This window comes from Helicoverpa zea, chromosome 6 (assembly GCF_022581195.2).
Source record: "Helicoverpa zea isolate HzStark_Cry1AcR chromosome 6, ilHelZeax1.1, whole genome shotgun sequence".
NCBI classification, from domain to species: Eukaryota; Metazoa; Arthropoda; class Insecta; order Lepidoptera; family Noctuidae; genus Helicoverpa; species Helicoverpa zea.
In genome coordinates, this window is record NC_061457.1 from 11880637 (window position 1) to 11896069 (window position 15433).

The window sequence follows — 15433 nt, forward strand, 5'->3', positions numbered from 1 at the left end:
ATAAACTTACATTTCATTAAAAAGATAGGTGAATCGAAAAGTTTGTTACCCATGGAACTTATAAAAAGAAAAAAATAGTAGTGTTTGTTTTCTGTTGGCGTTTATTTTAACACTGTAGTGAAATAAATAATATTATTTGATTACCTATTTATGCAATGGCATAACAAAGCTGTTGAGTTTTGTTACATCTTTAACATTTGAAATCTTCGTTGTTTTTAGAGACTTTAAGAGGAAGTATGATGCAGTACAAAAAGTTTGGGCCTCTTAGCACCACGTTTTGCTGGGGTAATATCTGTAGCAAGTTGACTGTGTGTAGGCTAGCGGTCAGTCTTGTATGGTCAATATAAGAGCTTATAAACCGTATGTGTGTAACACTCGCCTTGCGGATTTTGAAACAGAAAATTCCGAACAGAGCCTCATCCTAGCTGTGGTCTCGATCGGTAGCTTTGCCGTTCCGTGCACATGCATGCTTGTACGTTTTGCTAGGAATCTTGTTCACGGCATGTTCTCTGAAAAATAGTTACGCCTAAGACACTGCATAAAAAACATTATTTTATAAGAACCTCTTTGATGTAATTTGTTAACCACGGCTGTCTCGATTGACACCTTCAAAAATGTTGGAAACAAAAATTTAAAAATTATTATAGTGACACATTTATTTGGCAAGTTGTAAAATTGAAAGTACTATAAAATTAAAATTAATTTGTTCTGTGAATATAGGTTTTGGAAACGAGAATCGTATATATGATATCAGTTAGTTAAGTGTAATTAATGTAAAAATGGCTCTTACGGATTCAATGTTCTTGTTCGAAATAAAAGTTGAAGAATTGAAAAGCTTCATCAACTGCAGGGAGTTTATCATCAGAAGTCAGTTCGCTGATGTATTTAATATAAATCTAAAAGATCCCAATGAATCAGGGACATACTTAAGGACTAGACCACATAAGGTTAAACGGAAAACTAGATCACGGACTGCTAAACCCTCGGACAAATCACCAAAGTCACCATCGCCTGAGGCTCAGACAGGAGTATCTGTCTTAGTTAAAAATAATGCGGACAACCTTATTTCAAATATGAATCAGTATCCTATGGAATTGTCGTTATGGAGTAAACTTGTACCTGATTATAAAATAGGTTCAACTAATATTTCATGGAGTGCACCTTTTATCGACTATTTGAAAAGACTTAACAAAAAACAGGAACCGGCTTGTGTTCAAGGCGATTACAATGTTTTCCATGAAATGAATTCAAAACGTATGGCTGTGGTTAAAATGGTTGTCAAATTGAGTTACATAAAAGATAAACCTACAGTGATTAGTAACATTACGAACAAACCCGATCCATTAACTGAAGGTATAATAGCCGTGAATAGTAGTAAGAAGCGCAGAGGCAGTCCGTTCAATCAAAACACAAAAATAAATATTAAAAAAAAGAAGGAAGTGAAGTCCAAAGAAGACTCTAGTAGTAAGGAACGAGGCTCGGAATTCGAGACTAATGAAGATAAAAGAGATAATAAAATTGAGAGCCAACAAAATAAAAGTGGCGTTGCTTCTGTAGTAAGAAGCTACACAAAACTACGCAACATCAAACATGTAGATGTTATAAAAACTAAATCATGCTCATCTATAGATAAAAAAATGTATGATTACATTTTTGGAGGTAGTCCTTCAGGGCCATTTGGCAATCAAATCTACTGCGTATCATACTTTACAGTTGCAAAAGATTTTGTAGATTCCCCTAAGTCAGAAGAAACAGAGAAACCCACATCCGAGAAAACCGCATCTGAGAAATCTAAATCCCCTTCCGAGAAAACGAAATCCCCTTCCGACAAATCACAAGCTATGTCCGAAAAATCGAAATCTGATGGAGAGCAAGAAGAAGAAAATTATAAGTTCAGAGTTTGTAAAGGTGACTGTCCGAGGAAAGTTGCAGGAAATGTGTCTGGCACTCGTAGCTATTGTTCCCTAGATTTACCGCTAAAGGCCACCGAACTAATTACTGTAAAAAAATGTGGTCACATTGATTGCGAAAATAAAATAATGAGAAAACTACCAACTCCACCAGATAATCGTACTCTGCTAGAGCTAAGTACCCGGGGAAGAGATTGTTGTGATGTCAGAGAAAAAGTTGAAGAAGTGATCGGCGGAATGACTGCAAAGATGAAGTTCGGTAGCGAACCCTGTTATTGTGAATGCGAATGTCAGTTTGGCTTCATAAAGAAAACAACATTTTGTGATATATGCGGCGGGTATGAAGTTTTTGGAGATGAATATGCAAAAACACCTGGATTTGATTTGCCCTTTCCTTGCCCAATCTATCACAAATTAGCTGATAAAAATAGATTGATGAAGCTTAGTACATCTGGTAGCGATACTAAAAGAGATAAGAAAGAGATTGGGGAACCTAAGAAAAAAGAAGTTCCTGAGCCTAAGAAAGAAAAAAAAGAAGCCGTCGAGTTAAAAGGAGATAAAAAAGGAGCAAGTGAATCAAAGAAAGATAAAAAAGATCCTGCTGATTCTAAAAAGGAGAAAAAAGGACCCGAAAAGGTCATTGAATCCGAAAAAGAAGTAACAAAAAAGGGAAAACATAAAAAAAAGGACGACAAATTTAAATTTAACTACGGTTATTCAGGTATACGTATGTACTTAGCTTATTTGTTTGATTGAAATATTGTTGTATATAGCTCTGCTAATTCTCCTATCTAATTAGCACCGCACATTGGACATAGTCACTGCGCATTGCCTTGTACAGGCACTTTGACTGTGGTACCCAAGACTATGGGCTGGCTTTGGAATGCTGAAAACGTACCTGGTATAAAGGTGCGTACATTTATATATTTTAATAATTTATTTAAAATAAGTAATGGAAAACATTCATTTATTTTTATTTATTATTTTTTCTTAGTTCCGTCCGCAATGGAAGCCCGGTGCCACCAATAAGCATATAGTAAGGTTGCTTAAAATTGCTAAGAATCCCGGTGAAGTCATTGCTAAAAGATTCAGGAAAAAAGATTTAGGGAAGGTGAAAAGACCACTTAAACGTCCTTTACTCATTGTGCATAAGAAGGAGGGTGAATATACTGTGACTATGGAAACTATGAAAACATATACGAAACCGAGAACATTTAACCAGTATCCGTACGAAGATAAACCACTCGTGACTTACACGATAGGAAGGACAGCAGAGGAGAATCTAGAAAGAAAGAAAAAGAAAGAACGTGCGCAAAGGCGGCTGGAGAGACTTCAACGTGATTTTGTTCAGAGTGCATTCAAAGATATGTGCCATGAAATTTGTCTCAAGACGTATCAACAAGCGCTTGGTATATTGCCTAATGCGGAAAAGCCGGATTGTCCTTGTTACAAGCCAGAAGAAGATCATGAGGACTCTCAGTCCTGCTCTTGTTCTGAAGACAAACAGCTGACGGAATCCGATACTGATTCCGATGAATGGATTGTTGAATTTACTCCTCCTACTGCCACTTTTGATCCAACGTTTAAATGTAAGAAAGTTCTAACTGCCGATAGCTCTTCCCAGTACACATACTTGGACTACAGAGTAAAGCTTTTAGATAGGTACGGTAATCCAGTGCCAAGATATTTCAAAGGTCCTGATGGGAAGCAGGAATGTAGCGATTTAGGTGGGTTTTGGGGTCCTGATGGGAAGTGGCTAGAGATAAACACGGATGGCCATATTGGACCCGACGAGAAATGGGCTCCAAATATCTTCATAGGACCGGATGGAGAGCACGTTGATGCTGAGACTGGCAAATTTCAATCATCAGACGGTAAGTGGCTAGTGGTCGGAGTAGATGGCTACGTAGAACAAGGCAAGTGGAAGTTCTATCCTAAGACGAAGCCTCCACAAGAGCCAAAAAAGAAAGGATCCGGTAAGAAACCTGACAAGAAAGAAGATAAACAACAAGGCTTGAAGAATGTCGAGGCCACTTGGAGTTGCTTTGGGAGTGCATCACCCAAACAATTGTCCAAAATGGGAATTGTAGGGCATGGGCAAGATAAGAAGCTATTATTGTCTACATTACAAACCATGATGGCACGCGGAGAAGATGTGAAAATTCCAGAGCCTAAAACTATCCCGCGGTCTGGTAAGACCAAAGGAAAATATGGTTCAACTCGTGCGCGCACTTTCGTTGAGAGGAAGAAATGCAAGCATGCGACGCCGTCAGACAAAGGTATCATTGCAGTGGATGGTCGCGGGAATAAGATATATTTCAGACTGAAAGATTATCGCAATAGAAGACCTAAAGATAGGGTGAATACTCTTACAGAACAGGGCATAAGTGTGAGCTCGTTCCATATGCCATGTTTCCATTCGTTTATAAGCAGCGAGATCATGAAGAAGGAGCAATATGATCGGCTCGTAGCTCTCGCTAAAGCTGCCGGCAAGGGTAAGAATAAAGGCGAAGTCGAACGAAAAGGGGGAGGAGCCCAAAGGTGTACCACAGCATCCACGCAAGCTGACTTTGTTTACGTTGTGTAATTTTAATAATTGTGAAATGTTTTGGTGTAGGAATTTGGCATAGGTTTAGACAGTTGAACTTTTAAGCGGAATTTTATTCGGATACGTGCTAAGTCAAATTTTGTAACGTTATGGTAACTTGTAAGAAATAAATTATTTATTGATTACATTAATGTTTTCATTTGCAACGGTATTGATAAACCACCATCGTTCCTGCTTCCTTGTATCGCCTGGTAATCAAGTTGGGCTTTGATTAACTGACCGATCATACTGTTACATTATAAATCTTTTTTTTATTTTTACTTAACCTTTTCCATAGTATTCTTATCGACTTCATCCTTTAGTTTCTTGTTTTATAAAACTCCTAGTCAACTTTTACAATACACATACACCTACCTACATAAGTGCCTGCTCAGAAAATAGCATTTTAATTGGTGCGATTAAGAAAAGCATCACATATCTAGGTATATAACAAAGAGCAGTGAACGGACGCAAGTAAGCATTTATTTTATTTTATTTTGTTTTGTTTGCGTATATTGTACAAAATTAATTTTTCAAAACTAATTGAGTTCAATTAACTTGCAATAAAATTGAATTCAACAGATTCCCAATGCGGGTTGGAAACCAGGCGCAATATCCAAACGTCTTCTAAGGAAATTGAATAACGCAAAGCGTCAAACCCACACTGAGAAGAAAGTAAAGCTGACCAAAAAGACGAAGAAGCGTGTGGAAGACAAACCGACGCTCATTATTAGTAAGAAGAATGGGGAGTATCGTGTCGAAATGCAGGCATCTCCCGAAGATAGTGACGTCAACTTAGACCAGTATACTCCTCTCGTCTACAGGATAACTCGAGAGGACAATGAGGAAAGGATACAAAAACGGCTGAGAAAGCAACGTCGTCTTACCAAAGAAGCCGTAGATAAAGTCTGGGTGGACCCGTACCACCCTGAAGTTTGCGAGAAGACATGCCTTAGAGCGTATAACCAGGCCATTGGGATATACGATCCTAATAATCCAGAATGCACTTGCAGTGATGAAGAACTAAAAGAGTCGGAATGCAGTTGCTGTAGTGCAGATGATGAAGATGATAGTTCAGAAAGTAGCTCACTAGACCTCGAATGGGAAATACATTTTACGCCACCCATCGCTTTCCAAGCATGATTTGAGTTTTTGTTTTTGAAGTATTTTATTATGTGAAATAAAACTCCAGATTAAACCACAACTTTTTCTTCTATTTTACTTTTCGCTAAGAGGTTGTTGAGCACGTCCCATATAACGAGGGAGAGGGTAGTGTGAGGGGCTATCCTCAGGTAGAGTGGTCCTAGTCCTTTGTAGAGACCGTGAATGCCTTCGGTTCTGTATATTTTTGAGAGGCAGTCGAGAACTCCATTGTATAAGACGGCACCGCTGACGGCAGAACCTGCAAAGGAAATGGGTAAAACGATTACTTTTATACTTTATAAGCTTTAAAAAAAGCTTGGAGTAGGTAGATATAAAAGTAGATTATCCCACAAGATAGTAGTTTGCTGGCTGAGGAAGAAGTCTGTCGATGATAATGTATCTATCACATCTTGCACTGATTACATACTATGTTTATCACTTCATGACGGAAATCGAGATATTCAAATGCTTTAAAATATTCTTAACATTAGACTTTTAACATTCATCAATTGTGAATATGCATGTCGAATATCTTCTCCATCCAGCCATAAAAAAGTGATAACATTGATCTACAAAGGAACATTGAAAGCATAGACCACTTGACCCAAGCGTCAGGCATGCACCACAGATGGCCAGCCCACTAAGCTGCAACAACGTTACCCTGATTATAAAGCCGCGTATTTGCAACGTCCAGCGGGGTTTCGATACACACAACGATCACACCGCACACGATGCTTGCCACGAATGACAAAGCCACTGGTGAGTCCACAAAGTAGCCACGAGCTAGCAGACCTTCCTTGAATCTGTAAAGAAACTTGTTTATTTACTGTACGAACCCTGGTTGTATAAACGGACGGTGGTGACGTCGAAGCGGCATATGGCTAAGGCTACCACCACGCCGCTGACAGCACTGGCCCCGAATGCGAGTCCAAGGGGGGAGTTTGTGAAAAAGCCGTGCGACTGCAACGCTTCTTTGGCTCTGAAGTGGAAATATTAATTCAATTGGCTTCTGAATTGTTTAGCCTGTCCTTGTATTTTGTTCAATAATTGGACACTATTCTTTTTAGGTAGTCTCCTCCATGGAATGCAAATTCATTAGAGACAGTTTGCTTTTCTTGCTTTTCTCTAGTTAACTTCACCGAGAGAAAGTTCGAATGAACACCCAGTGTTCAGCACCACTACACTGTCAAGTATTTGTATTTCCTCTGTAAGAGATGTCTATAAAGATCCTTCCAAGCTGGCCAAATGTCTGTTTTTCAATCTACACATAACCTACTGCTTATAATTTAAAGTCTACAATAGTCTACATAATTAAAGTCTGTTCCTATTTAAGTCTAAGTCCATGTTTACTAGGGTGGCCATCTACATAGCTATCTTACTTGGAGAATGTGGTGAGCTGTGCTGCACTTCCTATAGCTAGCCTCGTGCAGGTCGCGGAGACTCCCGCGAAGAAGCCTCGCAGACCCTCAGTCTTGTAGATCGTGACTACTCCGTCACACATTCCTGGAAGCAAACATTACACCAATTAAATAAAAACAATAGGTAGTGGGGACATTTGAAAGGAATTCTGCCTCAACTGCTGGAGCCTTTTTGAACTTGTGAAGATCTAATCCTTATGACTTATGACCTACTCGAAAGTCAACTGCATTACGGAACCCTGAATTAAAATTGAGCCAAATTGAGCTAAAATATTGTTTCATATCAAAACTTCTAGATGAAAGTTTTTAAAATTAGCGACATCGAAACGATATCGTTACGTAGTCGTTCTAAGATATTTGGGATGAGGGAATAATACATATTAATGCATGAACTAGTTTAATTCTTTAGGTAGGTCATACCTTTATATTTATGCTGTCTCCCAACAGCTATGCTGGGATGTGCAGCAGCCTGTATCCTGGTCTTCACCACAGAGGCTGGGTTGCCAGTGACGCCGCTCATAATACCGCTCACGCCTGACCAGAATATTGCCTTCTCTATGCTTATGTCACCGTTCTTGTTTTTTGTCCAGCCATTCACTTCTGCTACGTGGTACATGCCCAACCTGGAATACAGTATGGTTTTACTTAATTACTCGTTTAAAACACTGTACGCTATTAAACAAACAAACTCGTCAGATTTTCATTTACACTATGTAGTAAAGTACCTAAAGAGGAAGCATTTTTTGTTTGCTTGTGTGACCACTTAAGGCTCCGAAACTACTGAATCGATTTCAAAAATTCTTTCAGGTTTGGAAAGCTCTTCCCGAGTAACATTAGGCTATATTTTATCTTGGTACTGGCAGTAGTTCCCACGGAACGCGGGTCAATCCGCGGGAAAAAAGGCAAGTATCAAATCTATAATTAGATATTTGTATGACGAAGCAGATGTTATAGTGGCCTTATTCAAACCTTTTTTTCAAACCCTCTCTAGCAATAAAACTTCCGAATACCACGCGGGCTTTAAAGATATAAGTAAAATATTCACCTGACAGAATTCATAGTGAACCCAAGCACCATAGCTGGAGCAAGCCCCTTCTGCAACGCCATGGCACCGTCAGCCCTCGCGATAACATACAGCGCGTGAAATATCCCCCTATATCGAGTGTTAGTCTCTGTGCGCGCGCGCAGCTCTCCTTGTAGCTGCAGCCGAGTCTTCACAACGTCCATCGGGTTTGTGAATATAGTTGCGCCGGCGCCGGCTAGACCGCCGATTATGAAGTCCATTTTTATTTCTGGAATTTTAATTACGAAAATTAGTTTTTGAATTTAAGGTGTAGGTAAGTACGGACTTGTACTATTAATACATAGGGTAGCAGATAAGTTAACCCTTAGAGCCAGCACTTAGGAGAGTAGGTACATAAGCATTTATGAATGGGGAGATTTAAGGGAGTATATAGCAACGTAGGCACTGTACATACGGTATTTCATAACTAAGGGGATTACATGAAATTAGTGTTGTGGGATTGCCCACAGTGCCTACGGTAACTACGGGAGACCACTTGCACTGTGCGAACTATTAGAGGCCGCGAAAATTTAGGTATATAAGTAATCTGCTTATTTCAGAACTTGAATGCCTTACAAATCTGGGAAAATACATTGCAGATAAATCGAAAATACTAATTTTTCATCTTTTTAAAACCTATTTGTTGGCCAGGAACCGTCTTGGTCTCCAAATCAGGTACGTTGGTACTAACTTCAGAATCAGATTTTTTAATACAAGACCATAATTAAATCATTACTAAGAAACAACCATGTAATTTGGCATATCGCCAGATTGTCCCAATGTGTTTGATAGATGTTTATATGTAGTTCATTAGTCATTAACAAATAACTTGAACCTATGATTCATACACGTGGATTTATGTTTCTACCTATCCCATACCTAAAACTTTAAAACATTTTAAGTATTATTTTTCTGACTTTACAGTCCAACTTTATTCACAAATGAATAGGGTGTCCATACTTCCATAAAATTCTATCGATATTTTTCGAAGCTACGTGTACGGCATAACTATTTTTATTGTCAGTAGGTATTTACCTAGTTTCCGAATTTTCGATTCATTGTTGAAAGAGATTAGTAAATAGAAAGTTGATGCTGATAACCCATGATAGTAGCTAGATAGTAGATACTAAAGTCCATTTGTCATTTAACTAGCTGTGCACATTATTGTATAAATTGCAGCTAATTCCATGTTTCTAACGAGGTCAGCCATTTATTCAATGCTACAGCATTGCAGATAAATTCTATGGAAGTTTTATTCAGTTTTGTCACATTAAATGGTTCATTTATTATTTTGAAATCACAAAATAATATCTACAATGTAATGTTGTAGAGATAAGAACAAAATCTGTGTAATTTGACAATTCTTATCACGTCGATTGTAATATGTAGTACATGTATAATGAAATAGTCAATGGTATCATTAATTAACATTCAATATATTCAAGAACTTACTTATTATTTTTGCAATTAACAAAAACTAAAAAAAAAACTCACCTTCTATTATATTAATAAGCGTTTAAAAATATCACAATCAATAAATTAATTACTTAAAATTAACTAAAGCGTACACCACGTTGGACTCACATCGTCCACACACATTAAAATATCCACTATCATTACATTTAGAGACAAATCATTATCTTACTCGTGACATTGAAAAAAAACAGGTATTATAGAACACACGCGATATTTATCAAACAATCGATTTTCAATACTATTCTGTAGACACTAGAGCTTAAAATGGCGATTAAATAATTTGACAGTTCATGTACCACGTGTATAGAGTACTTATATAATATTTGTATTATGACGTATGGATGACGTAAGCTACAGAATTTTGGCGCGCTCGAACGCGGAAGTTCGTGTGATGTAACTGACTCGACGTCGCGACGCCTAAGCCCGTACTGGCGAATAGAGAGATTGTGCCAGGGTCAAATCACGGCCAAACAGTTGAATGAACGATTTGTTTTCCAGAAATGGCGTTGGGAGTTCCGCGCTTGCGGGAAATTCCCGTTGTAACGTGTAACGTGGTCCTACTCAAACATAACGTAAAGTGGGAATTATTCAATGCGTTTCAAAGGACCAAAATGCATTTGGCACCCTATTTAAATTGCATTAAGTTTAACATTAGCCCATTTACTTTAGATGCATGTAGGTATATATATATAAACAAAAAAACTTAAGATGTACAATAATGTACATAATAGGATTGCCAGTATAAACCGAATACTTACATGACCCTTTTGTGAGGTCCCCTCAATGAGGTCATATCGTCTCGTTTCCTAATGACTTGTATATAACTGGGTCACTGTTCTATAGGTCAGTAAGATTCACGGCGAATTAGGTTAGTGGGTCACTGCCTTTAACCGTATAAGGTCGCTGCGTGAAAGGAAAATGATTTTTCCTCAACATTTTAAGGATTACTTGCGCAAGACGGCTGGCAGGAGCTGGGGCCCGATTCTCCTAATTTTACTTAAGCGGCATGCGATTCGATTCGACTGAGATCCAATCACGACTCGATTACGATTGAAGCGTATGTGGCATTCCGCTATTTTTTCTTGGAAATAATTTTTTTATCCTTTTCTGTCATTCAATAATGAATCATTTTGTCTGCAAATGATTTTCGATTGCAATATGATTGTAGAGCAAACTACCGTACATACCAAAATCACCAAAATAGCAGACCAATCGCAAACCAATCGATTATCGTTGGAATACGATTGGTCTTTTAATAGTAGCAGAATGCTCGATATGGTTAAAACGGCTATTGCGATCATATTGCGATTCGATTTCTATTCAATTTTGACATTATTAACTTAGGAGAATCGGGCCCCTGGATGCGAGAAGCCGAAAATCGATCTCAGTGGCGTGCACTTGGAGAGGCCTATGTCCAGCAGTGGACTGCGATAGGCTGATGATGATGATGATGATGATTTTAAGGACACTGCGCCATCATAATACTTGTATTTTTGCTGTTACTTAAACTCCTGTTAAAACCATAAATTAATAAGATAGAAAGATCATTTATATAGGTAGAAGTATTGAACAACTTTCCGCACGTGGTTTTCCCATTTCCCGGGGAAACTACTCCCCGGACAAAGAGAACTCTGTAAGAGAGTCTGTAAGATATCATTTCAATGGACTACCAGTCTTATCAAGATTGCATAACAGACAAACAGAGCATTTATAATATTAGTGAGGATCTCATACTCGTACGATAAATTAGTTGATAACTGTTTATCTTGCTCATTTTGATAATAATTATCTAAATGGAGCCCATTGTGGGTGTAGCTATTGCGTTAGATAGATCTTTTGATATACCTACTATCAACTAGTAAATATATATGTATACTTTGTCATCTAAATACGTGAAACTTTTTACAAAACATGGATACTATCGTTTGCTTTTGGACTTCAAGACTTCGTTCTGGAGTCATAGAACATCAACGACAGCACAAACGGCAGTTTTTCTCAAATTACTTTGAAACTTGAATGTGAAAATTCATAGTAAACCTAAACAGATGTCTTAAGGAAACTGACGTTTATGTTGCCGATGAATTTGGGTCTAATGAACTGAAAACTTCTAACACGTACCTACTTAGGTATGGTTATCGTAGGTTGCTATGTGGTGTCACCACAAATAAGTCGCCTATGTGTTTACATGCATAGCTATTTCCATTAGACTAGTTACATTTTGTACCCTTGAAATGTAGGAAATGCGATGAAAATTCTATATTGTATTGCCTCATACCTATGCCACTGTAATTACAATATTACAGTGGTTTAAATTGTAGGTTTGACTGTTTATCTATAGACTGACATGTAATTTAATGGTTTTTCTAAAACCATATTCTATTTCTTGAACTAGCTGTTGCCCGCAACTTCGTCTGCGTGGGCAATATAGAATCGTCAAAATACTGCTTATCCCGTAGGTGCATTCTTTCACGTGACAGTATAATTAGGATTAGCACTTAGCAGTCGCATAGATTCATTGATCAAGGTTGTGTTGTGGATGTGGCCATTTATCTAAACAAAAGAAGTAAAGTTTGTGACGTTGTTCAGCCAATTTGGAAAATTATTGCGTATGGTGCGTAAGTAATTTTCACAGGAAACAGCTATAATCTATGTCTACATGCTTTGAGTCTGACAAAGCCGTCATTTGTACATTTTCTGCAGCTGCTGCGACTAATCAGAAGCCAGAAAGTCTGTCAGTCTTACCATAATATGGATATCGTCTTGTGTAGTTGACTGGATTGTAGATAGGTAGTCGCTCCAAGCAAAATATTGGTACTGAAACAGATTCGGTGACTGGAAGCCAACACCAACATAGTTGGGGAATAGCTGGATGGATGATAAAATGAGTCATCATCATCAGCAGGCGCATAGGGTAGGATAGTTTCACTTACTCATGGTAAGGCTGACCACACATTAGGCGTGCGCGATCCTCGGGCGTGTGAGTAGCGCGGGCGTCGCGAGCGCGCTGCGTGAACGTCGCGTTTTGCTGCCCTGCGGCATGTGTGAAGAGTGCAAGCGACGCGCTCGCGGCGAGCACGCGGCGCTCGAGTTGCGTGCTTACCCCTTTGCCTGATATCCCCGCCGCCCGCTAAACGCCTTAGCAGTTAAACGTCAAGAAGAGCGGCGCGTGCGCGCCGCGGGCGCGCTGCAAATGCCGCAGGGCAGCAAAACGCGACGCTCACGCAACGCGCTCGCGACGCACGCGCGGCGCCCGCGCTACTCACACGCCCGAGGATCGCACACGCCTAATGTGGGGGAGGAGTAAGCCTGGACTCCACCGAAATGTTTGCATTAGTTCACGAATAGGCAAAATGTACGTATCTGTGAGAGTCCACTTCATGTGTTCGTACTTGAAACCTGTAGTTTTGCCAAGATTTTCAGACGTTTTCAGACGCATAAAGCATTTTACGTGTGTATGGTATTATATAAATAGAGAGAGCTCCCATTTCTTATCTGCACTTTGTATCTGGGCTTGTTTTTAAAGCTACAGAATCCTACATTACCTTCCTCACGCTTAGCAGCGCTTGCGAGAGATAGATCCTCATTTCTTCTAGGATTAAGTTTACATATTTTGCATCAGAAAAAATAATTAAGGTACCTACTCACTCAAAGTAATTTGTTTTAAGGCCACCACATTAGTGGAAGATAAGCTAAACTATGTTTATAAAAAAATCCTGATATGAACTCCATCTGTAACTTTAAATGATAATTAATTGTTCCACTAAAGTCATCATTTTTGACATAATGTTCAAAAAATAATTTAGATGGCACCGTTTTAAATTTGGCTGAGAACTATTAATTTTCTTTTCATCAAGGTAATAATTTTATAGTTGGATTTTGATGTGGCACGGCAAACTGACAAACACTATTGAAATGTATATCGAAAAATCACACTTGAATTACGGAAAATACACAACTCCATCTGTTGAAATAATAATCCTCTATAAAGAATGTATGGTAATATTGTCATTCACCACCTCGCTCCTTTGACAAAGTTGATGTATTTTATTTACCACAGATGGAGCTACTTTAACCTTGGCTAAACAAAATGTTCATATTTTTTTTTCTTCCGAAGTTACTTATAAAGGTGTGATTTTCTGTGTAAAGATTAATAATAGGCCGATCAACTAATATATGTACAACATTCAAATGTACAGTTTTGACAAATAGATTGCGTGTCGTAATATTTTACATCTTGAATTCACAAAATTAATCATATCTTTTGATAGAGTGAATCGATTTCGATGAAACAAAAACTAAGTAATACCCCAAGTTACGTATAATTTTTGTATATAAGCATTGTCTGCATTTAATTCGTAGATTTTACGTGAATCCCGAACAAACAAACAGATAAACAGACAAACAGACAAAAATGATGGAAATGGGTTCTGTTAGTTATCCTTTAACATGCTGGCTATTTTTTTTGTCAATTTCTTCAATGTACAAAAATTACTTTTCTACAGATTTCTTATATGTATAGATTTACGTTATAAGTACCACCTTCCTATACCAATTTGTACATATTTTGTAACACTATTACTCACCTACTTCCAGTTACACTAGAAGCCGACCCTAACATAGTTGGAAAAGGACTAGGCAGATGATGATGAATATTGATGAAAGAAAGAGGTAAAATAAATTGAAAAGTAACTTGGTAACAAACAAAAGTTTGTGAGTTGATATCGATCCAGAAGTATAATGTCACTGCTTTTAAGAATCCGACTTTTAAAATAAATATTAATCGTAGTAAGACAATATGTATGTCAATAACCTTGAACTGATGAGATCATTCAACTTCAGTGCTTTGACCTTTGGTAGTTGAACTTATACGGAAGCTAGTCTGCTCATTAGGCATATTGAATATACTCATTGTCTATTAAGGGCCCTCGTTAATGTAAGTGCTGAGTAGCAAGTTGCAAGAGTGATCGATGACCCTAGATAGAATAAAAAAAAACTCGATTACTTATACAAGTACCTATTTTGGATTGACCAGTAGTAAAAATCCTGTCGGCTTCCCCAGGGGGACACGAGACTTAAACCAGTCCTTTGTGAATCCTGTTGGCTTCCCCAGGGGGACACGAGACTTAAACCAGTCCTTTGTGAATCCTGTTGGCTTCCCCAGGGGGACACGAGACTTAAACCAGTCCTTTGTGAATCCAGTTGGCTTCCCCAGGGGGACACGAAACTTAAACCAGTCCTTTGTGAATCCTGTTGGCTTCCCCAGGGGGACACGAGACTTAAACCAGTCCTTTGTGAATCCTGTTGGCTTCCCCAGGGGGACACGAGACTTAAACCAGTCCTTTGTGAATCCTGTTGGCTTCCCCAGGGGGACACGAGACTTAAACCAGTCCTTTGTGAATCCTGTTGGCTTCCCCAGGGGGACACGAGACTTAAACCAGTCCTTTGTGAATCCTGTTGGCTTCCCCAGGGGGACACAAGACTTAAACCAGTCCTTTGTGAATCCTGTTGGCTTCCCCAGGGGGACACGAGACTTAAACCAGTCCTTTGTGAATCCTGTTGGCTTCCCCAGGGGGACACGAGACTTAAACCAGTCCTTTGTGAATCCTTTCTCAGGATGTAGATTATCTGTGTTATCTGTGTACAAAACTTCAATGAAATCGATTCAGTGTTTCGGCGTGAAAGCCGGTCAGACAGATCGTAGAGTTACTTTCGCATTTTTAATATTAAGACCTAGTTTAGTTACACCATTCAACTATAACAGTAACCAAACCATAATCAGCGCATACTTGATGCCTATTATCAACTGAAAATGGTTCGTTATCGTTAAAGTTAAAAG

At 38.6% G+C, this 15433-nt stretch overlaps 2 protein-coding genes across 3 annotated transcripts; one reads left to right on the forward strand and one right to left on the reverse strand.

Annotated features, from left to right (window-relative positions):
• The first annotated feature begins 446 nt into the window (after positions 1 to 446).
• On the forward strand, positions 447 to 4821 carry LOC124631305. Its single transcript, XM_047165628.1, has 3 exons — positions 447 to 2637; positions 2710 to 2819; positions 2905 to 4821. The coding sequence occupies exons 1-3, from the start codon at positions 780 to 782 to the stop codon at positions 4495 to 4497; spliced, it is 3561 nt and encodes a 1186-aa protein (XP_047021584.1). The 5' UTR covers positions 447 to 779; the 3' UTR covers positions 4498 to 4821.
• Positions 4773 to 10036, reverse strand: LOC124631304 (solute carrier family 25 member 35-like). Of its 2 annotated transcripts, none has more exons than XM_047165627.1 (6): positions 9616 to 10036; positions 8104 to 8350; positions 7479 to 7681; positions 7020 to 7143; positions 6477 to 6619; positions 4773 to 5899 (listed from the first exon to the last, which is right to left on the reverse strand). In XM_047165627.1, the coding sequence occupies exons 2-6, from the start codon at positions 8340 to 8342 to the stop codon at positions 5691 to 5693; spliced, it is 918 nt and encodes a 305-aa protein (XP_047021583.1). In that variant the 5' UTR covers positions 8343 to 8350; positions 9616 to 10036; the 3' UTR covers positions 4773 to 5690. The 2 variants fall into 2 exon arrangements, with proteins under 2 accessions (XP_047021583.1, XP_047021582.1); XM_047165626.1 differs by lacking the exon at positions 6477 to 6619 and adding an exon at positions 6301 to 6443 and having other exon boundaries at positions 9616 to 10035.
• Positions 10037 to 15433: the final 5397 nt, after the last annotated feature.

Excerpts from the sequence above, each read along its gene's own strand:
- LOC124631304 (XM_047165627.1), bottom strand. The coding sequence starts at position 8,342 with ATGGACTTCATAATCGGCGGTCTAGCCGGCGCCGGCGCAACTATATTC. Across the intron at positions 7,682-8,103 it reads TTCACTATGAATTCTGTCAG|GTTGGGCATGTACCACGTAG; the intron begins GTGAATATTTTA and ends ACTGTATTCCAG. Across the intron at positions 5,900-6,476 it reads CGTCCGTTTATACAACCAGG|GTTCTGCCGTCAGCGGTGCC; the intron begins GTTCGTACAGTA and ends TTTCCTTTGCAG.
- LOC124631305 (XM_047165628.1), top strand. The coding sequence starts at position 780 with ATGGCTCTTACGGATTCAATGTTCTTGTTCGAAATAAAAGTTGAAGAA. Across the intron at positions 2,638-2,709 it reads CTACGGTTATTCAGGTATAC|CACCGCACATTGGACATAGT; the intron begins GTATGTACTTAG and ends CTATCTAATTAG. Across the intron at positions 2,820-2,904 it reads AAAACGTACCTGGTATAAAG|TTCCGTCCGCAATGGAAGCC; the intron begins GTGCGTACATTT and ends ATTTTTTCTTAG.